Source organism: Miscanthus floridulus, chromosome 8 (assembly GCF_019320115.1).
Source record: "Miscanthus floridulus cultivar M001 chromosome 8, ASM1932011v1, whole genome shotgun sequence".
Lineage (NCBI taxonomy): Eukaryota > Viridiplantae > Streptophyta > Magnoliopsida > Poales > Poaceae > Miscanthus > Miscanthus floridulus.
Window position 1 is genome coordinate 218,096,445 of NC_089587.1, and position 24,018 is coordinate 218,120,462.

The following is a 24,018-nucleotide window of genomic DNA, read 5'->3' on the forward strand; positions in this document are numbered from 1 at the left end:
TCAAATTGAAAGGGTAAGAAATAGAAAGAGCGATTTGTCGCCACACCTTCCGCTCATCTCTCCGTAGTGTGGACCCAAAAAAAAAAAACTCCATACTGATAGAAACACTTTAATTAAGATCTAAAACGTAATGTGATTCTTGACTCTTAAAAAAATATTCAATTCCAAGAAAACATATAGGCCTTTAGAGTTTTCTTGAATCACCTAGATTAGTCATTAGTCCCAACTCAGTCAAGTAAAGTTTAGTCCTATATTTTGAATACGTAAACTATTGAAATCGACTGAAGGTAAATTAGACTGGACCAAATAGTAGTCACCTTTTAATTTACCCGTTTAGATGGCCTAGGACTAAACTTTAGGTGATTATAGAGTTTAGTACAGTGATCCAAGCAGATCCTTAGACATGCTTTGCAATGAATTTCATTTGCACCATTTTGTACATTTGGACAGAAGTGTTGCTTAAATGAAGACCGAGACCCCACGATTTGATTTCACATCGGATATCCAGATGTTATTTTCAATTCACATTTTGGTGAACTTATCAAGCATAATGTTTCTTCTAACATATCAGAGCTTTCCTGAGATATTCAGCCTGTTCGCTTGCTCGTATACGATCGTGGATTATAAGCTGGAATAGTATTTTTCTCTCACATCAAACCAGCCAGGAGTAAATAATCCACGATTGTTTACGACCTGCCGAACAGGCTGATTATTACTTTTTTGTCTTCGGCTAAACTATGCTAAGCTTCAAATGTTAAAGCACAAATCTTAAACTGCTACACAACTTAGTTGTATAAAACCAATACATCAAGTTTCACATAACTACTTTGACCAAATGAGTTGATCAATAATTGGCATGTACCATAGAACTACTTTGGCACTTGTTACCACAAAGCTACAATTTTCTTGCAAAAAAATACCAACTATTTAGGGACCAGGTTCTGTGGTCCAAGTGCCAAAAGGCCCAAAATAGTTGAAGTTTTGTGATACGTGTCAAATATTATGGATCTGCGTGTATTATGTAAAAATACTTGTAGTTCCGTGAAATTTTGTCAACTAATATTGTCTCTGTCAGTCTGTCACAATCTGTTTGAATAGGCATTTACAACAACTATTAACTCACAGACTAACTGGCCCCAAATTTCCTAATGATTTTTGTCAGACAAATGGTGTATGGTTAACGCCATCCCTAGTTCCATACCTACCATTTTATCGAGCAATATTTCAATAGTTCATGTCAAAAATCCTAGAAGAATTTTGAACGTATCTATTGTCAGGTATTCTGAACTAGTTCTCTGAGCTTCCTGATTTCATGTTTCATACTTGCATTGCACCTGAATTTAGCGATTATGCATCAGGCAATCATCCCATTGCTATCAGCGAATGTAGAAAACTGCAATATGTGGCTTTGTGTTGAGCATTCTCCTGAAAGAATTGGCAGGACGACAACCAATAAAGAAGATAGTGTGAGAAGGATTTAGTGAAGAACTGCAAAAAAGGGAACTTTGGGGCTCAAGATAATACCAGTTTATGTATAGGACTAAAGTATGCTCGTTATGTTGACAATTTTGACAGACCTTTTCCTAAATCAATAGTGCATATGGGCTTGCTTTGGCCTGCCAGAGCCTGACTGCCAATACCAACATAATGAAGAGCCATCCTTCGCAGATGAATCAAATAGCCAAGACTGCTTTCTCGGACAGACCATTCTCTTCAAACATGGATAAATTGTCCCCTTTCATGGTGGTGGCAAAAGCCTTCAGTTCTTATGAAATAATAATAATCTAGTACTTCACAAGGGCTGGTATTACAGTATAGCAGTCTGATAAGCAATGGAAAAGCCAGTTCAGAAGTAGGGTATCTGGCAAGCTCACGAGGAGTTCAGCCTGTCGAAAAGAGTACAATTGTAAGAAAGGCGACGCATGGAAATTTTTTTTTTCTTGAACGACACAAGAGAGACGTGCGTCCAGGCACATGGTTTATGGTTAATAGAAGAATTTGCACTAAACCACTAACCACTTAGCTGTGCACGAACACTAAAGATCACATTAATTTATGCTATATAGATAATAGACAAGGTCATGTACTTTAAGAATATTGTTTGATTGGATTTTGGGCATAAAACCTACAAGATCCCAAATTTAATCCTATCCATCACAACTAAAATACTGCTTTGCTTATAGTATTTCAAAATCATTACTAGGACTGATTTTCCTCAGTTTCATCTGCTCCAGGAAATTGCATACTGGGGCACATGGACCCTTACCTTAATTTCCTTTCCAGCAAATGATAGGGAATTCCGATGTGTTTCAGAAGTCATTGCTTCTGTCATGAGCCTAAATACCTTCTTGTTCATGTTTGTTTTCATGAATATCATCTTGCCAGATGGATATATCCGACTGATACCAAGATCTGCAGCCATCCGTCTTACATAGAGCTTTTTCAGTAGTAACTGCAAGAGAAAGCACATAACACAACAAAGTAAGCCACTAAACTGAAATCATGAGCCCTGATCATAGCATAAAGAAGAACCTCCATATCACGGGGCTCCTTTCCGTATCGTCGACGGAGGTCTTCTGTAAACTGTATCAAGGTCCATAGGTCTTTCTCTGCAGCTTTTGCCTGCTTCATTGAGCAACTCAACAGGATTTTCCAGATAACTTATGTATTCAGAGGGGAGACGTGGAGAAATGTTTATATCCAGCTGCCCCAAGAAAAGATTCACTCAAACAATGCTCGTACAAAATTGCAAAATATCATTATGTAATGCTTGCATTAGAAAGCTATGCAACTCAAATTGAGAAGTATTTTCAGGTTCACCTGAACATCTTTGTACGGAACGGGGACAAGGCAAAACTGATCAACCTGAAAGAGTTAGAGTAATCCTATCAGAATTATCATGGGCAATAGCATGTCATGAAGAGCTTATAGCTAGAACTTAGCTAAGAAATTACTCAATTGCTTTATAAAGGAAAGCAATCATCCCCAATAGTTGTACTGTTGGAAACTGAAATAGCAAAATACAAATATTCTTAGCTATCCTTTCAGTAATCTGAAGGACTAGCCAAACTGCTTTAACTATCCTTCAAGTAATCTGAAGATTCTAAATACAATAATGTGCACCCGTGATGAATCAAGCAAAGAATAGACTGCCTTGCAAAGGGGAGGACATGATAAGGAGACTTGTACACAAGCTAGTAGTTCAGAACAGGAATTATCTTCTCGGCCATGTAAGATGCATCTCACAATTCTGAGAAGCAGTTAGCTCTACTGATGCAAATTTGCAAATGTGTAGCAGATGATTAGATGAATTATTAGTGAAGTTTGTCATATCTGACTTCAGTGTTACCAATGTGGTAAGAGAAACCTTTCAGAAGTTGGTAGCCACGTAGACGTTTCTATCTTCTCTCTCCCAGAAAAGCTCAATTACAAGTGCATTTGCACCACCATATTGTATCAGTAACACTATTTGTAAGAAAGAAATTTCGTATGCAGCAGATTTAATAGCTTAAGGCTCACCATAATATTAGATAACCAATGCCATGATTACTAAGTAGAAAACAAAATGAGAAGAAATCATTAGTAAATGTGTCCGGATGAGTGAAGATACCTTTGACAAGCTATCAAAAAGCATATCAAAGAATAGATCAATGCCAACATTTGCAACATCTCCAGACTGTTGATCACCAAACAAGCTTCCAAATCCCCTGATACCCATATCCTTCTCTGCAACATGGAAACCTTGGCCAAGCTCTGAATGCTCCTCAATAGCTCCAAGTCTGTCCTGTAGACGAAAATATTAAGTGACAAATGTAGAAGTCCATGATCTGCTGGGTATACATGAACTCTTTTGAAGTTCATTTGTGCATGATTCTGTCAACCATAAACCTCCTCCTTGTAGAGTCTCCCAAACACACAGTTCTCCCCCTGGCGTGTTGCCTCTTTATTTCTTAGCCTTAAGTCTCTATAAAATGTACTCTGTATCCAATCTCTCAATTAGGAATAACAACAGATGCAATTCCCATCTGCTCTCACCAACTAAATAGCCTGTCTCTATCTTAATGACATCACATCCTGCCTAAGCGGCTGCAGGAGGGGTTGTCGCAGTGTCAGTATTCTACCGATTGTGAGAGTAGGTCTCATCTACAAAAATGCCCAAACAGCTAATAAGGTAGTACCACCTGTACTGTGAATTGGCCTTAGTAAAATACAAGTAACAAGCACAAACTATGTTGGCATAATCAAAAGTCAGATTCTGTTTCTTATTGGGACTTCAACATCTTGTACAACATCCCCAAATATGCTTTCAGCATCACATACAGTAAAACAGTATGAGACAAAATAAATTAAATGATGGATACCAATAACAAACTATAAGGTGTACTGTAGAGCTCACCGTTGCAACTCTCGAGAGCAAAGACTTATCAGTGTAGAAAAGGTATGCGAAGCCTTCTCTACCCGATCTTCCTACTCTTCCTCGTAACTGAAGCAAAGGCAAAACAATGAACTTGAAATTTAGAGAGTAGATACATGCATCTTATATTCTTATTAGAATATTTGTCAATTGAGCATGACTTAGCATTTAATGAATTAATCATATGCATTAAAAAATTCTACTAACAAGGCAAAGAAAAAACATACAAGGAAATAAAAGCTACCTGATACAGCTGGGCAAGTCCATATAGTTCAGCAAACTGGACAATCATTGTATTGGCATTTGCAATATCTATTCCACTTTCAATGATATGTGTGCATACAAGAATTTTGACTTCCCCGCTAGCAAAATCCTCCATAGCAAGTTGTATGTTCTTTGACATTTTCTGTAGGAAATAAATTTTAACAAATAAGATTAGTCAATGAGGTTAATGTTTCATTCATCTATGCAACTGGAATATAAACACATTTACAGGCAATATTTAATAATTTAAGATAATGACTTCAAAAAAGTTGGCATGTTATGCTGAAGTAAATGAATTAAGCATAAAATGATATGAACTATAGGAGCAGACAGAATCTCCATTTGAATTAATTTGGACAATAACCAACCACACAGGTAATGGTGAGCCCAAGAATTTTCAGAAGCCCGTACGATTTAATGGGCTAAGCAATGAATTAGACCTTATCTCCTTATATGTGGGCTACTTAATAATTGGACCTAATAGACACGAACTGCGAGAAGCCCAGGTGGAGACCCACGGTCACCAGGCCCTGGGTCCGCCAGTGACACAGGGTTTGTGCCCACAGTGGAATATGTTAAATCAAATAGTAGGAAATTCTCATTTGCATCTTGGTTTTTAATACAACACAAGATACACAAATATAGATAATGTCTACTGAGAACTAAGGAGTTACAAAATGGCACAGTGAAATGGATGCCCAACTTCTTGAACAACTTAGTCAACCTACCTTTCCATGAGCAACAGCAATTGGTACATCAGGCAGAGAGTCCTTGAGAAACTGCAACACATCGTCTATTGCTGTTGAATGATGAATTAAATATGAGACATGCATATGTATTTTAAAATGTAATAGTGCATTGTTTATCCAAAAGGACCATATAGAGACAAATCATATGCGTAGTTGTAAGACTAGACTTCTAGCGATTCAGCTGAAACGGCTAACCAAGCGTCAGGTTCATACTGTTCAACCATTCAAATGAGATATTTATTAAACAGGCTAACTACTAAATACAATTTAACCAAGCCAGATTTGTAGCCAGAATTTATCTTGTTAACAGCATAATTCAGTGAATTTAGCTAGGCTTAGTCTTGGTCAGGTCGCTTTGACATGTGTCATCGGCGATCTATGTAACCTTGTCAACGGAATACGTTTTGGTGTGTGTTCGTGTGTATGTGTGTGTAGTAAAGGTTCTCACCCCTTGTTCTTAATACAAGGAAACGCAGCTCTCCAGCGTTTCCGAGAAGGGAAAAAAAAAAGAATTTAGCTCAAGCAGGTCAAATGTTTACAGAACAAACTTAAAGAAAAGTAAACTGAATTATTAAGAAACATACTTCGTGCATCATGAGGATCTATCATGAAAAAAATCATATGAAGCTAACAGAATTGTGACCTTTTATTCGAGGCACAACATAAAAGACTTGACCACCACGTTGCAGCTCAAACTTGATAGCTGATAGGGCCCTTTCTTTACTAAATGCTGACACATATGTCTTTACAGCAACTCTTTCAGGAGGTGGTGTAGACATCAAACTGGAAGTAGAAATACACTTCAATAGGAAAAACAGAAAATAAAGTATACAAGTTGAATGCAACTAAAGTGTTTACATTATGGAGAACCATGCAAGCATAAAAACTACTAGTCTACTATAGGATAACACTAATTTGTCAAGCATATAATCTACCTGCACCACAGTAGCATTAATTGTTTATTAATCTTTTGCAAGCTATAACAGTCCATTCGTCCATGGAATCTAATATGGTAAAAGAAAATCCATAGATGGTAGAGGTTTCTTATTTTGAGCAATAAGGTCGAAGTGCTAGCTATTACTCATACTAGCCATTGCTGCCCACACTTCGCTGCGGGTGATATGCTTGGTATAGGAAAAATCTTAGAAAATATGGTTCATGTCTAATATGTTTTTTCATCGCGTTGCTACGAAAGGTTCGTCTATTTGGTACATTAAATGAGAAAATATGGGAAGAAAAGGTAACATGGCTTTTTTCATTACAATATTGTAAACCAACATAGAGGTTGGTTGTCACTACATGGTGCATATTCTAGGCCAGCAAATCAATGACATGTTAGTGGAAAGAAGTATTTGATGGAGTTGGGCTCAAGCAACTAACGCACTTAGATTCAAAGCATAACATTGGCTAGGATTACATTATAGGTGGAAAGAGCAAAAACTACAACACAAGTACGTCTCCTAACGCGAGGGTTTACAAAAGAGTAAATTAGGATCCACTCCCCTTAGGCGAAACTACAACACATTTCGTAAATCTAGAATTACACAAAAGATTACACGGCGTCGAACACTGAATTACACCGGGATTTAAAGTTACATGGTTAAGAGCAACCTAGTACAACCAAAGCTTACTCCAGAAGTCGGGATAGACGAGGGCAATGAAGAAACAACAAGATAATGATTATCCAAAACATGGTGTATAACCAACAGATCCAGAAACAGAAGACTGAGAAGTCAAACATCGTGAACCCTAAGACCAAACTAACCAACGGTAGACTTGAACTTCTTCGAAAACCAGATCCCTTCTTCTCAGATTACACCATCACCTCTGTCAGACGAACCTAGTTTCATAATGACGACTGGATCTTGTAGCTCTGCTTCGGATTCAAGAGGGATGGGGATGAAGAAGAGCAAGGACCAAGGACGTCTTATAGTGGCGATTGGAGATGGGGCGCAGCGCACCGGAAGTGGAGACGACATGGATGGGATACACTGCCGGTTCACGCGGTGGGGATAAAGTCGGCCATGGCGCTCTCCCTGCGCAAGCGAGCGGAGGGGGGAATAAAGGAGAGGAGAGAGGGTTCGCTCGACGAGAGGCGTGCGGGCGGCCGTGTCCCCAAAAGAATTAAGAAGGGAGGGGGGGTCCGGTACGGGGACGAGGGCGAGGATCAAGAGCGGACCAGAGGCCGAGAAAAGGAGAAGCGCACAGTGCACGAGGACGACAAGTGCGGCACGATGTTGCGGCCATGCGAGGACAGGGTGCTAATGGGCCCGACACCGACGGTGTCCGCGGGGCACGCGGTGATAGCGACCCGACGTGCGTAGCGTGGTCGAGCTGGGCATAGTGCTTGGGACTTGGTATCCACTCAGGCTTTTCTAAGCACTCCCTACTACCCAAGGCTAACTTTTCCCAGGTGTTCTTCTTTCGTTCCCTTCCTTGTCCACAATATGCGCCAACCTTTGTATGAAGTGAGATCGCAACATACATGATTCCTCCGAAACCACCTCCTCTTGTTTACTTTGAGAGAACACTATTTCATCAACCCGTTGTGGATTCCCGTTCAAACAGCCGAATATTTGTATCAAAAATGGTATGGCGGTATAACTTGGTAAAGGTACTTAGTCAACAACCTCGATATCAGCGTGTGCCGAGCAACGTCACCATGTGGCAGCTGTTCCACAGGGGCCCTCGGTTTCGTCGCGGCTCCATAAGCTATTAACCAGGCAACTACTACCAACTTACACGCAATGAAGACGGTAGGGTCATAGACCATAGAATCAAAGAAGTATTGCAAGGGAAGATTGAAACCAGGGTTCCTTTCGCAACAAGGGACACGGACTTCAAATCCAACAACGGATCTAATTTAAAAAGATTCAAGTGTTCTGCTGGGACATCCACAATTAGTCGATACCGTGTCCTATGTTATCCAATCACGGCTGGTCTGCTGGCATCCGAATGGTAATTTCTCTTGTAACCCACTTAACATCGCCCTCGAAAACCGTAAGCACGTCTAACGAGACTTAGGCCCTGTTTGGCATGGCTCTGGAGCTAAACTCCAGCAACTCCAACCAATTTTCTAGCCAAACACCCCAGCTCTAAAACTCCATGGAGCTGCCAACTCCATGAAGCTGTAGTGCAAATAGAGGTGGAGTTTCGGAGCACCTCTTCTCCTACTCTAGAACTGGCCAAAATAGATATAGACGTGGAGTTAGGGTGAAATTACCCGCAATTGCCACTGATTACACAACTCGAACCGTTTTTCTTTCTATTCGCTCTGCCTCCCACACCTGCGTGCGGCCGACTCCCCCTCCCTCCCTCCCTCTCTCCGCGAATCCGCGTGACCGGGCGACGCGCGCTGGGCGACTGCACCCTCCGCCGGCCACGGCCCAGCGACGCCATCGCCGGCCGGCGCCCCTCCCCTCCCCTCCCCCGCCTCTCTTCCCCCTCTACTCCATCCCCCATCTTTTCCCTAGTGGAGAAGAGAAGAAGGTCTCCTCCATCCCCAACCCTAACCCTAGAGGAGAAGGGGAAGAAGGACGCCTCCATCTCTGCCGGAGAAGAAGGAGAAGAGGGCGACGTGAAGCCCCCCGCCGTCCCCAGCAAGCGTACACGCGGCTTCCTCGCGACTAGGCGACCCCGTCCGCTGCCACCGCCCCCTCACCCCGCCTGTGGCTACCGGACCTCCCCCGCTGAGCCCACCTCGATCCAGATCCAAGGTAACTCCTCCGTCTTCTCACCGTGGCCGCGCCCCCTCCCCCTCCCGTCCGGGACCGGTTCTGCTCGGGGTGAGGGGGCGGCCTTTTTTGTTTGCTGGTAGTGGTAGCCATGGAAATCAGAGTCTTCGTTTCTGAAACTTGAATGGATACGCCTAGCCAGGTCTCCGAATCTCCTAGGAATTGTTTCTGAAACTTGAATGGTAGTGGTAGTGGTAGCCATGGAATTGTTTCTGAAACTTGAATGAAATTTAGGTTGTTGGGGGAATTGAAAGTTGAAACACATGCTGTGGTTCACGGTTCACCTCACCTAGTAGGGGAACTGGGAAGTGTCATTCTGGCAATGATGAAATTCCATCCTTCCATCACGCATTTACCTAACTGCATTATAATGATATCTGTACCTAATGGAGTACTCTCTTGTTTACACACAAACTGTTTTTTCATCATTTATATACCATAAGTTGGTTGTCTGTTATGAAATTGTTTGAAGTGAAAGTTCTATTGCCCATCATGGCATCACCTGTTGGATAGATTAGAGTCTAATATGAAATTTGTGAGTTCGATAGATGCCTGAAATTGATTGGAACTCGGAGAACACTCGAGTACTGTGTATGTTGTTTGCCGAACAAGTTGAAAAAGGAAATCGGCCAAACACACACTTGAATGCACTTGGTTATGCTGAGGTTGAGAAAGGGTTCAAAGAAAGGACTGGAATTGTGGCTACCAAGGTTCAGATCAAGAACAAATGGGACAAGTTGAAGGAAGATTTCAAGGCATGGAAGAAACTAATGCTGAGGCAAACAGGGACTGGTTGGGATCCTATAAAGAAGACTATTGCTATGGATGATGAATGGTGGAAAAAAGCTAGAGCTGTAAGTTGGTTCAAGATTTTTGCTATATTTGTTTTCCATATGACAAATCTGTTTGTAATACTTTATAATAATATGTGTTGCTCTGCTTATTTCAGGACATTCCGGGTTGTGGAAAGTTCAAAAAGAAGGGCCTTGAGAATGAAGATGACTTAGCCAAGTGTTTTGCTGACATCACTACTATTGGTATTGATCATTGGTCTCCTCATGTTGTGAATGTTGAAAATGTTGATGAGACACAAGAGGAGGCAACCAATTTTGATCCACAAGATGATGATGTCAGTCCTGAAACACAAGAGGAGGATATTGGTATTTCTCCTCCACCTGCAAGTGGCAAGAGATTGGCTAGGCCTGTTGAAAAAAGTGGCAAGAAGGCGAAGTCTGGAAATGCACTCCTAATTCAAGAAGCAGTAAACAGTATGGCAAGTTCAGCCAATGAATATGTTTCGAAGAGACATGGAAAATACTCTATTGATGAAGTGATGGAGGTTGTGATTGCTTGTGGGGCCGGCTATGATAGCAATGAACATTACATTGCAACTGAACTGTTTGTGAAGAAGGAGCAAAGGGAGATGTTCATGACCTTGCCTACTAATGAGATTAGGTTCACTTGGCTTAGGAGGAAGTACAATGATAAATATGACAAGTAGAAATGGTAGTGAGATTTTTCTGTATGGCAGTTCTGTATGGCAGTAAACAGTCTATTTTTTCTGTATGGCAGTTCTAGCTACATTCTATTTTTTTGTATGGCGTTCTAGCTACATTCTATTTTTTTGTATGGCAGTTCTGTACTTTCTGTATCCTACAGAAAAATTCCCCATCGATGGCAGTTGTATTTCATTTGTGTAGTTCTGTATGGCAGTTCTGTATGACAAGTAAAAAGCTTTCTGTAGTTCATTTTCATTTATGCCAATGTTCACTGATGTTTTCAAGTTCTTGCAGTTCATATTTGTGTAGTTCATTTTCTTGCAGTTGTATGGCAGTTGTATCTTACATTTCATTTATGTCAATGTTCACAGATGTCTTCAAGTGAGTCTGATGATTCTAGTGATGGGGAATTTTTTTTTAAAATGGTTGAGAGCAGTGCAAAACTAGCACAAAGTTATCATGAATTGTATATGGACAAGGCACCGCCGAGGTTTATGTTTTCACAACAAAGTGGAATGGGATGGCTGATGGAGACGGTTAACACTCCAGGGGAGTGTCATCGAATGCTTCGGATGAATGAGGTTATTTTTCATGATCTTCATGATGTGTTGGTTGAGAGGTACGGATTAAAACCATCGAAACACATTAATACATATGAGATGTTGGCCATTTTCCTATTCACATGTGGTGGGTGTGAGTCAAATAGAAGAGGACAAAATAAGTTCAAACACTCAGGTGAAACCATTAGTAGAAAATTTCATGAAGTTTTAGATTGTGTGGTTGCCATGGCACAAGATTTCTTGAGACCAACAGATCCTAATTTCCGCAATGTGCATAAGAGGATTAGGAATGACAAGAGAGCATATCCACATTTTAAGGATTGCATTGGTGCACTTGATGGAACCCATGTTCGTGTGTTTTTATCACCTGAAGAACAAGTGAGATATATTGGTAAGACTAGAATTGCAACTCAAAATGTGCTTGCCGTTTGTGATTTTGATATGCGCTTCACGTATGTGGCTGCGGGTCAACCGGGTTCTTTGCATGACACTAGTGTATTGTATCATGCATTGGAAGCAGATGTAGATGTCTTCCCACATCCACCTCAAGGTAAATATTTTGCTTACGTTCTTTTTCATATTTGTATGCACAAACTTATCTTGTTTTACATATGTGTAGGCAAGTACTATGTTGTAGATGCGGGCTATCCTAATCGTCCGGGGTACCTAGCTCCATACAAGGGTGAAAGATACCACTTACCCGAGTGGCATCGAGGTATGGAACCAAATACTCCAAAAGAGAAGTTCAACCGTATACACTCATCTGTCCGTAATGTTATTGAGCGCTCATTTGGAGTATTAAAAATGAAATGGCAAATCCTTTACAAGATGCCCGGTTATTCAATGGCCACACAAAAGAAGATTGTTGCTGCTACCATGGTCCTACACAATTTCATACGTGAACATGCTAGTGTTGATGTGGACTTTGCTAATTTTGATAGAGATCCTACCTTCATGCCTACTATTCCGGAAAGGTACAACAAGTATGCCGTGTCTCAACATGCCTCTGATGGATCAACTTCGGAATCAAGCTTTGTGACTATGGACACATTTCGTGATAATATGGCTACATCCGTCGCCCTAGCATGGAATTAGTGCAATAATTATTGTAACGACCTTATTTTGGAACTATGAACTTATTTTGGATCTATGTGTACTCAGATCAATCATTGCAACCATTTGCTGAACTGCCTTGTTCTATTCAATTTTGAATCGAAATCTGAAAATCCGAATGCAAATGCAATGCAATGCTGCTCTGCCACTCTGAACCGGCCGCCAGCTTCAATAATCAGCTAGTGCATGTACTTTCACGGTAGTTGCCACAGATCTTTTCACCAATCAGCTAGTGCAGCAGCTACCCTCTTCATTTTTCACGGTAGTTGCCACAGATCGATGACAGTCAAACGAAAGTGTGCCTTCTAAAATCTTCTTGGCATAGTACAACAGTAGTACTTCACCGCGTTTATTTTCATTTCATATTTGTGAGAAGTAGTTCAAATCGAACCAGGGGCAACAATGGCAATCTACCCTTAAACTCCTCTTGTCTGGAGCTGAGGACACCCTCCCAGCCAAACACCTCCATCAGACAACTCCAACTCTACCCAGAGCTGACTCCACCAGGAGTTCTGGAGTGGAGCAGCTCTACCCAGAGTTGGAGTCATGCCAAACAGGGCCTTAAGGTAGATGGACGCAATAACACAGCGAAATAAATAAAATGCATATTCCGAACGTCCTTATGCTGGTACAACATACAAGCACTTACTCTCCCATTCTCGACACATCGTTCACTTTTCCTAAGATCGGACTACCTCAACAACTACGGACGAAATACAACGGAAAGATTACAATACCGGTGGACAGCGACGAAAGACACTACTAACTACGGGTACATCATCCCAAGGCAACTAATCTACTTTGGACCACGCATCTTCATTCCCGGGCTCTATGGATTCTTCTACCACCCTAGCTATGGATCGGCCTCCTCTCTTGACAATGGCTGTGCGAGAGGAATCAAGGGTTCTACTTCTGACACTTCCGAGGGTGGAGGTGCTGGCGGTACTGCAACACCGGTTCTTCTTCTTTCTGGCGGGTGGACAGGGATCCCCTCCACGATCAAGGGATCCTGCCGTTCAGCAGCCAACGTCCTCCGCTTGGCCCTGGTGACAAGGTAGGCCTCTCCCAACTGATAGGTATGTCGATCTTCAGCCTTCTTCAGAGCTTCCGACATGGCAGTCTCCTGACTCTCAGCGGCTGCCGCACTGGCATGCGCTTCGGCAAGCTGCACCTGGAGCATCCTGGAGAAGATCTCAGCTTCCTCGGCTCGCCGAAGGCACTTCCTCAGCTCCGAGGCTTGCCGGTCATACTGCTCATCCAGAGCAAGCAGATACATGGTCAAGTGCACCGTGGTAGGACTATCTTCTTGCGCATCCCGCCCTTGCAAAGCCTCCATGCGAGCCCTCCATGCCCGTCGATTCTTTTCCAAAGGTGGAAAGAACCTCATGGGGGTACGGGCAATCGGCTCTTTATAGATCTGGCAAAGGTAACACAAGGCTTTGCGAGCCACAACCTGGTAGGTGTCGACGAAGCGAAACCCGGTTGCGGTCACATTCCAGGCTTCAGTGATGTCGGAGAACTCTTCACTCTTCCCAATGTAGACGGTAACTTCACACCGCTCAGTGTCATGCTTTTCATACTCACGGCCCTCATACTCGGGACGATCTTTGACTCCGAGCTTTTGCAGGGGGGCATACAGGATCTTGGGAAAACCCTCAGTGTTCAGGCAGTAACTACTAACCCAGGCTTCTGCCATCACTGGCGATGGTTGTAAGGAATGACTGAGCGAAAAGCTGGCTCAAAAGAAAAAGCTAGGCGAGCTAAAGTGCACCGAGTGGTGGTACCAATGGCTAAGCTAGACCCTGCTTATAAAGGCTGAGTGATCAGTGGTCCTGGTGCGGTCCACCAAGATTCCAGCACGAGATCACTATAAATGAATCGACCGAATTTTTCGCGCGTTCGAGGCGAGCGATGTCCGAGGCCATTAATGACTAATACGGCTGTCGGACAAGATTCCGACAAGAGCGCAGAAAAGAGTACGGGGAGACGCGGGTCACGGCAGGCATGAACCACAGGCGACGCGAAGCATAAATCCACAGTTTAGCATTAACTCTAGAACAGGAACGAGTCAGTCGTGCACCATACGACACGCGTGACACCTATGGATGGCGTATCTGCAAGCAATACGTGCACTACAATGCACAAACATGATCTATCAAAATACTATCGAACGACTTTTATTTACCGAAACAAAAGTTGCATTTTCATCTATTAAACTTGCGCTCCAAATTTTATTCAAGTACTAAATACAGGTTATATTTTATTTTGTTTATAAAAATTGCTTCTGTGCCAATGTTTAGAACTACTTATTCTACTCTTCGCGTTATGATTTTTTTCATTAACACATATAGGCATTTACGTAACTAACTCACTATATTAATAGATTTATCTCTCAGGTCATAATCTCAATGATTAGTGAGCTCGTAACACCAGAGGTGTTACACCTTCACTCCTGACGCAAGGGTACTTCTGTTATTTATTTGACATATTACATTAGATTTGTTCTAAGTCAAATATTATGATCATTTATCATCATTAAATATCTTTTTTGTTTCACAATTTATGAATTATATATTATGAAATCATTTCTCATAGTGAATTTAAAAATATATTGCCTCCGCTGTATAATACTCCCTCCGTTCCTTAATATAAGCCATATAGTTTTTAGCACGAATATTAACGCACGGCTTGGGGAAGTATGTGGGACCGAGGAAAAAAAGGAAAATCACACACGCACCGATTGGTTTCCCCTCATCGCTGGACCCACCGCCTACCTTTCCCGCGAGCGACGACGCGGCATGCAGAGGGAAGCGCAGGACAGGCAGTGGACTCAGTGACACCGACGAGCATCATTTTGAATGTGAGTATTTTACTCTCTCTCCCGCGCGGCATGCAGAGGGAAAAGCCTCGGCGAGTTGAAAAGCGATGGAAGTTTTTGGCTCATCCAAAAATTCCAGCAGAGGAGGGAATCACAATGGCGCCAATGATCAGAAATTTTCGTTTTGTAAACAGCGACCCTGGAGCTATAAATTCTCCCCATCGCTTTCTCACCAGTCTCCCGCTCGAGCTCGACATCTCTAATGGCTGGTCGCCGCTCCGGGTGGATCAACTGGAATGCCCTCGGCGACGAGGCAGAGGATGCTGCCGAGTTGAACTACGACTACGAGTGGCTTGAACCAGGTTTTCCCACTTTGATTCATCGTTTGTGCAATAGATTCTTCATTCGTTTCGCGATCTGTGCATAATTCGGATTTGCTATCTTGACAGAGGTAGAAGTGACAGAGTCGTATGGCAACGGTGGAGAAGAAGGGGACGGCCACGCCGGACTAGGTGGTCACGGCGACGCGGGACAAGCACTTCACGGACACGGCCATGTCCTTGACGTCCGCGAAGGACTCGGTGGCCCGCTACTCGGTGGTCGCCATGGTTTTGCGCACCGGGTGCGGTCCATCGTCAACATCCGAGGGTGGCTCAAACATAGCGCGCATCTCGCCGCACCCGGAACACTCATACTTTGCCATCTCTCTGAACCAATGCGAGAAGTCAGTCTTCGTTCCGGGCAATTGAAGACACATCACACATGGCACCAGCTTGATCTCCTCCTTCAGCATGGGAAGCGAGGTCGCCGTCTTCGTGTCCTTGTCCATTGGAAGCGAGATCACTTGCTTTGTCTTCTCCTTGGGCATGGAAGATGAGTTGCAGTTGTCCATGGAGTCTAGCGTGAAAGAGAGGGAGAGAAACAAAGCTACTGCGCGTGCCAGACTCAGATGGAATGCATATGTACATAGAAACAAAGCTACGGAGTATCAATTGTTCTGTTAAGAAAAATCTAAGGGATTGGTTGGGGCATATGCTATATTTTGGAATTTTCTTTAGAAATCTATATGGCTTATATTAAGGAACGGAGGGAGTAATAAAATCAATTTCTAGAATCACCAAATAAATAGTGGCATGAATCTATATAATTTTGATGGAGATCAATGGTTTAAAATATACAAATGTTCGACTAACAAAGCTAGGGGTGCATATACATACAGCTACGATTGGGTACTCTCGACCATATCCAACATCTTTAGAAAAAATTTAGCACGTATACATATATGGTATTTTAGAGCAAAATTCTTTTTTTATCCTGAAAAGACTCTAGACGTAAGATTCTACGCTGCTGCCATCGTACTCATCAAAATAGCCCAAAACCACCTGAATTGTAACTGCTCCTGTAGATTGCTTCTTAAATCTGAACTCCTTTCGTGCTGCCATTGTTCGCAATGCAGTTTGCACTACAAGAACAGAAGCATAGTGGAGCTTGTAGGATCTTCTTGCCTGATGCCTACGTTGGTTTTTCTGAACTTTTGATGGCAGCTGCTTCCCTTCTCTGGGTTGTCCTCTGGATCATCAGTAGTAACATCCAAATTGTTGCTGTAGATCTCGTATAACCTACAAAGCCAAGCTGGGAACCGAAGCCCCTCTGATATGGGAATAAATATACTCATTAATGCATGTCTTACTTCTTTTATGGTCCTGTGCTCAGCATTGCTTAGGGTATCATGGGACTACCAGAGGCCACCAAGGTGCAGATGTAAGTATGGTAGCCGTATTAATGGCGACCAACCCCAACCACCGACCACCTCGGTAGCAACGTGCACACAACCCAAGCCGTCTCTTAGATGCATGGATGCATGTGTAAGTACAAATGTTCCTACATGGTCGGTGAATTATTTTTATCTGATGGTAAGGAAGAGAGGCATTAAATGTGCCCACCTGCCCAACTTGTTTTTATCTTATGGTAGCATGGAGGCGGAGGGGGGAAACTCACCCACGGCTCACAGATGCACGCACGTAGTAGCAGCAAGCATACAAGCAAGCAAGTGTCAGCAGTGCACCCGCACACACAAACAGATAGCTTATGCATGCATGCAAAGCAAGCAAGGCCCCACAGCAGCATGCACACACGCGTACTCGCATGCGTGCCGACCACCGTGATAATTAGGCACCGGCCATGCATACCGAGAATCCACCGTCCCCTGCTACGCGCCACCGTCCATTTGCGTGCCACGTACAATCACCAGGGAAGCACTGCTTCATTGAAGGCGTCCACTTGCTTCATCTATCCACTGTCGAATGCATGGAGGAAGACTGGTTGTGACACGCTTCATCTGAGCCGTGGAATTTCTATCTAACGCCCCAACTAAATAGAACGTACGTGGACACCCTGGGAGGCCACCTATTCGGCATGCTTTTATATCTCTAATTTTGAACAAGTGCAAATAAAATACAGTAATATCATTAAGCCACGTCCTTTATATTTTTATGTTGTTATTAACAACAGATGGATGTCACTCCAGTGAGCAGTATCAGCAGAGTGGTACAGACTAAATAGAGCAAAACTAGAGCAGATAGCATGTAATATCCAAGAAGCTGAATTTCGTGTTGGCGTCTAGTGATAACAGTTTTTTTTCTTTTTCTCCTATTAATATAATTTCTAACAGTGGGGGACTCCCCTGCTGTATTTCCCGTTCAAAAAAACGTCTAGTGGTAATCATTAGCTGATAATGGTCTTAAAGTAGTGGTAGCGATTACCATCACGTTCTGCAATAAATCATCTATATTTAAATTCTAGATGACACAATATCTTATCTCAACAAGATGGACGAGGTACAAAAGAACATGCTACTGTAACCACACCTTACCTTGCATCACGGAAACCAGTCAAAGCCAGATACAGTGTACGTGGAATGGGTGTTGCAGAAAGTGTAAGAACATCAATAGAAGACTTGTATGAGGCAATCTTCTCCTTTTGTTGAACACCAAACTTCTGTAAATATTTTAAACGGAGTATATGAAGATATATGCATACAACAACAACAACAACAAAGCCTTTAAAGTGGCCTATGAAGATATATGCATAAAAAATATATATATATATATGATAACTTTTGATTTGACTCAACTTTCTTGCAAGATGCCAATCACAGCATTAAGCTATGACAACTTAACATAGTAGACTTTGAAAAGAGTGGAACTAATTTAGCTTTCAAAATTCTATTCTTCTCTAGGCACTTGCCCTTCACCCACAACACCACCAGACTAGAACAGCAATTACACACACACAAATGACTCAACAAAAGAAGACAGAATTTCAAGGATTGAAAAAGAAGATGTAGCAAGATTCGCAGAGGTACTTGTTCTTCATCCACCACTAGGAGACCAAGATTGCTATAGGCCATCCTTTCCGTAAGAAGAGCATGAGTGCCAACAATGATGTGCAAATCTCCATTCTTAATATTTGTTATTAGCTCATCTTTCTCCTCTTTGCTCTGCAAAGAAGAGGTCACCATGTTATACAGTGCAATTGATAGAGTTGATAGGTTAAGTAAATTAATTTCAATATGTAATAACTCTTTGATAGCTGGGGGTCAGCAAGGCTGAAACACACTTCACATCAACACAACTCTATACATTCCAAAAGTTATAAAATCACTAAAGAAAGGAAGGATGAGTAAAATATTCTTCTTTAAAACAAGTTTGTACAATAATCTGACAACTAATAACATTAAGTTGCAAGACAGTACTGCCACAGCTATGCAACCCATTACATATCTTATCTTTGCAAATGATACAAGTCATATATATAAGGATTCTTTTCATGCTAAATGTCTATTAAGAATCAGGAGATCAGGGTGCAACATTTCTTAGGGTCAAGAATTAAATACAAACATAGATTGTTCCGAAAGAAAGGGGGAAATATGAAATGTGTTGCATTGTGGGCTAAACTGCGTTCAAGAAAAATTGTAGGCTAAACTAACTTCTGCCACGGCATACCTGAGCACCACTAAATATGGCGACCTTTATCTCTGGATAGTTCGCAAAACGCTCAGTCATTACATCATAATGTTGCTTGGCAAGTATTATTGTTGGGGCGAGAACCATAGCTTGAAATCCTGCAGACACAACAATGAATATACCGCGCATTGCGACTTCTGTTTTGCCAAAGCCCACATCTCCACAGATTAATCTATCCATTGGTGTTTCCCTTTCTGTCAGATCTTTCTCAACATCTATAAAGGCCTGTCATCAGAATGAGCACCATTTCAGCCAGCATTCAAGTTTATTTAGAATGTATTGTACTGTGGACCATATAATGTTTTGCACTGTGTGTACATGCAACAGAATCCTGAATTTCTGATCTTCCGGGTAGTTTTTCAAGTTAATAGGACTCGGATAGAAGAACCCTGGGGAGAAGTACAGTGATCAGAATGAGTTGGTTCTATCTCTTTTAGACCCCACACAGATCCGCATCTGAAGAGCTCTACAATTAGAATTCTAGGATATAGCAAATGAGACCCTCAACTCTGACAACAGAGCAGTAGTGCATGCCTTATATTATTCCATACAAAGTGGATCATCTCTGAGCTAGTCACGAAATGAGTCTTTCACAGGTATGAAAAACAACTATAAAGGGAACTGAAAGACTTCTAAGCCCAGCCCATATAGATGTGTGTCATATTTAAGGAAACAATCTAACTGCATATTCATGGGGCATGAAGAGACTTCATGTGCAATTTCCAAACATTTCACCCTTGGTCTATGCATCCACCAGGCAGGAGATGGTTTTTGCTCAGAAAATACTGTGATGTTGAACAGTGTCTAAAGTAGTACATACACACATCGCAGCAGTTATCAGGGTGTAATTTTGTCTATCATCGATGTCAGTGAGAGGGTAACTGCAATATTCCTATTTCTATTTGTATACATCTTGAAAAACACAAGGAATGTGAGTAGCAACTTTTTAGAAGAAAAAACAATAGTAGTTGATTCAAGTTGACCTGGCATTGGTCCGGAGTAGGCTCATAAGGGAATTCAGCAGCAAAGTCATCCATGGATGCCGGCTTTGGGTACGGAGGTCTTCCCAGCCTCATCCTTTGCAAATACAGTTCCATCAGGTTGACAACCATCTTCTGAACAGCAAGCTTCCCTTTCAGCCTCCGCTTCTCCCAGGTGGAAGGATCGTTCAGTTTGCTCAAATTCCGTGGCCTCGTCTTCTCGTGAGGCCTGCAAAAGAGATCGATCTGAATAAATGGTTAACGTGAAATTTTAATTTCCAGTTGAGAACGCGATAATGGCTCATATAATAAGTCATAACATAGCATGCAAAATTGAAGCGAATGTGTTCCTTGCCACCAATCGAAATTGCAAATCCGCATCCATCACGAAAGTGACAGTTTCAAATTTTGGTTCCTAGGACAAATCAGGATTTCCAATTGGAGCACAGTGATTGAAGGAGCGCAATTTCATTTTTTCAATTGGAATGGTTGCAAAGCACAGAAGCCGTGTATGCACAGATGGTGGGTGGGTGAGGACTGAGGACCAAGGAGGAGGTCATACAGGTTGTATCTGTAGAGCATGCGCGCGGCCTGGTCGACGGCGAGCTTGGCCATGCCGTCGGCGTACTGAATGAAGACGTAGTCGACGCCGTCCTCGGCACTGATGCAGGCGAATTTCCCGACGCCGACCTTCTTGTGCACGACGTACTCGCCGGGCTCCAGCTCCCGCGGGTCCACCCGATGCCCCAGCGAGCTCCCCGCCGCCACCCCCTTCCTCGCCCACTCCCCTCCGCCGTCGTCGCCCTCGGCTTCCTCTCGGCGGAGCTGGCGCAGGCCGAGCCGCTGCTGGTCGCGGATCAGGCGGAGGTACGCCTCGGCCTGGGCCGGGTCGACGGGGGAGGAGGACGGGGAGGCTGCGGCGGAGGCGGCTTCGCGGCGGCGGGCGATGGCGCGGAGGCGGTGGTTGAGCTGCGAGATGTCGTCGGGGGCGACGGAGGCCGCGGCTGCCGCCGTGGCCGTGGCCGCGGGCGCGGGCGCCCTCGCGAGGCGGAGGCTGCGGGGTCGGAGGCGGACGCGGAGGACCAGTGCTGGCGGGTGGTGGAGGAGGAGGAGGAGGAGGGGCTGGGGAGCCGCCGCCGGCGGGGTGTGAGGCGGTGGGGCGGCCATGGAGATGGAGGGACCGGGGACGGGACGCCGAGGCTACGGGGAGGCCCGGGGCATTTGGGTTGAACTTGGAAGGGGGAGGGGTTTAAGCCGGGGGTTGTGTGGATACTGGATAGCGGTGGACGAGGCGGGGCAACAGATAATTCTGGGGGTTTACGTGGACCGGTGCACGGGCGGGGGAGATATTTGCCGAATTTTGGCTGCTGGTATATCCGAATTTTTTATTTTTAACTTTTTAAAAAAAAAATTACAAATATACTCCTAAAGGTAATATTTTAAAATCTTGACCCTTAGCTCGGCGTCAGCAACTGCTCAGCGCTATCGTTGCTGGCGCCGAGGTCTTGGGCTCGGTGTAGACGTGGAGGTGACTTGGCAGGCAGCTTGACGTCATAGATCTTGACGTCGAGCTTGACGCTATGATCTATGGTGTCGAGGTGGTGTTTTAACCCCGACCTCAACTTTTTTGTTCGAGCCTTCTTTCTCTTCTTTCTTCTCTCTCAGGTTTTTTCTCTCCCCACTTCGTCCTACCTCAGGAATCGACATATTGGACCTTGAAAACTTTGATTTGATCCGTAGATCTTCGAGAGCAAGGTATTCTCGCTCCCCTCCTAGTTTTTTCGCATCGATTCGGTATATATTAGTCGGATTTTTCAACCTAAGAATCGTTATTACTTCGGATGATGAGTTGCAGGTTGTGGCAGAGGACTGGTATCCGGATGATGAGTTGCTTACTCAGTATGTTTCAGACTGAGGATTTGAAAGTGCATTTGCCCTTTATGTGGATTTTGGTGTATTAATGACATCCAAATTAGGGACTAATGTGATCTTAATGAGATATGTCGTAGCTATTAGTCCCATAAAAGGTTTAAAGAGTTGATAAAGATAAAATGATATCCCTTAATTTTTGAAGTTATAAAGGCGGACGAACTCAAAGCGCTCTCCAAAGATTTTATTTTTGTTTTTTAGTTTAGAATCTGCCGCACTATAAAGAGGGATGCAAACTTAGTTGGTCTGAGAAAAATAGAGTGCTCAAGCATAAAAAAATCAAAAAACAGGCACTCTAGCACTCCACAAGCACGTAGAATATGTTTTAGTGATTGTTGATGTCGAAAGTCCTAACGTAGGTCGAAACTCCCGATCGTCGGAAGTCACGACTCATGCCGGAAGTCCTGACATCTAGTCACTTAGCCTGTGTAGTGACTGTGGCTGTTGAAAGTCCCGACGTGAGTCGGAAGTCCCGACCCAAGTCAGGAGTCCCGACACCTGGGTTTTTACTGGTCGGCTGTCTACGCACGTCAAAAGTCCCGACGTACGTCGGAACTCCCGACAGTCTGTACCATATGATTGGACGATACACATTCTAATAAATTTATATTTAATCTGTGTACTACATTTATGCATTTTTAGCAATATAGTATAATTAATGATTCATGAAAAAATTCATAAGAGTTTCCCTTGTTTCAGGAGCATCCACAGTTATAAATAGAGACATCATTATATAATCCAAATATTTAATCGTCCAAAGAGCACAATGCAACCACAACGAACATCACAATCAACATAACATGTCCTACATAGTCCAAATAATCCACAATGTCCATATAATCCCAAATAATTACAGAAAAATGACTACAAAATCCATAATAATATATACTAACATCTACCACAAACCCTCACTGTCTCCTAGTCTTACCTTTACCCTTGTAACCGAGAATGCTGGTACCTGGAGTGTAAGGGTCAGATGGACGATGTCGCCTAGTGCCTGGAGGCTGTGTAGGCTAAGTTAAGGGAGCGTCCTAGAGCTGAGAGGGGCCAAGCTCCTTGTGCCTCTGGTCCACGTCTGCCGGTAAAGAAAATCCAAGACTATAGAGCCCTAGCTGTACCGACCCGTCTAGGCCTAGTCACTGAGACAGTGGACTCACATCCACAATGCAGTGTCACCCGTAGCGTTGGGAAGAGAACGCAGGCAAACAGGTGTAGGATCCACGTCCTGCAGTAGTACCCAACTGTCTCCTCATCTACCTCCTCGAGGTATTGTGCAAACTCTTGCCAGAGCCAGGAGATTAAAACTCCAGAAGTGCGAGCCCCTTGCTCACCAACCTCATGCTCAAGGAAGGCCTCTACTCATGCTCTCTAGTCTTCTGACCTGCACTGTCCGGTGACTGTGTTGCCATAAATCCTCACTCCTAGCATCTTCTAACAGACCTGGAGTGTGACTATCATCTCCCCGAAAGGTAGCGGTAAGCTGTGAGTCTCCAGCCGCCACCTATATTTTAGACAAAGCAAGATTACATGTCAAAAAGGCAAGCACATGAATAAATGACCATGAATGGAGGCAATGATTGAAGATAATACCTATCATACAACATAGTTATGGCCGCTAAGTTGAACTTGGGCAACCCACGACAAACCTAAAAAGAGATGACATCCAGGCTAGCTTTTTACAGGAAAGGTGTGTACATGTCGTCGTACTGCATGTCCAAGAACCCATTGTGGGTTCTAGGATGAAGGAGAGGAAGGTCCTGTATGAAATAAAATATAGTCTCCTGTTACTTCACGAACACATGTACGCTCATAAAAATTTGAACAAAACATATAGATTAATACCTGCCCCGCCGCTATGAGACATCCTCGGTGGGTCGCCTCATACGTCGGGTCGAGCAGGTGGAATTGAGCCATCCTACCAAAAAAGTTAATG

At 43.2% G+C, this 24,018-nt stretch overlaps 3 protein-coding genes across 3 annotated transcripts; 2 read left to right on the top strand and 1 right to left on the bottom strand.

Annotated features, from left to right (window-relative positions):
* Positions 1–1,005: 1,005 nt before the first annotated feature.
* Positions 1,006–21,406, bottom strand: LOC136478177 (ATP-dependent DNA helicase At3g02060, chloroplastic-like). The gene is given in 16 exon segments (XM_066476524.1): positions 1,006–1,425; positions 1,525–1,886; positions 2,267–2,452; positions 2,533–2,622; positions 2,624–2,704; positions 2,821–2,865; positions 3,611–3,784; positions 4,397–4,483; positions 4,659–4,820; positions 5,407–5,477; positions 6,071–6,210; positions 18,024–18,148; positions 18,516–18,650; positions 19,156–19,401; positions 20,160–20,385; positions 20,719–21,406. Coding segments are annotated over 15 exon segments (2,475 nt in total). The 5' UTR covers positions 21,324–21,406; the 3' UTR covers positions 1,006–1,425; positions 1,525–1,784.
* LOC136474991 (L10-interacting MYB domain-containing protein-like) lies at positions 9,682–10,711 on the top strand. Its single transcript, XM_066472549.1, has 2 exons — positions 9,682–10,015; positions 10,111–10,711. Exons 1-2 carry the CDS (start codon positions 9,710–9,712, stop codon positions 10,660–10,662), a joined length of 858 nt encoding a protein of 285 aa, XP_066328646.1. The 5' UTR covers positions 9,682–9,709; the 3' UTR covers positions 10,663–10,711.
* Positions 11,103–12,315, top strand: LOC136474990 (uncharacterized). Its single transcript, XM_066472548.1, has 2 exons — positions 11,103–11,770; positions 11,840–12,315. The coding sequence occupies exons 1-2, from the start codon at positions 11,131–11,133 to the stop codon at positions 12,313–12,315; spliced, it is 1,116 nt and encodes a 371-aa protein (XP_066328645.1). The 5' UTR covers positions 11,103–11,130.
* Positions 21,407–24,018: the final 2,612 nt, after the last annotated feature.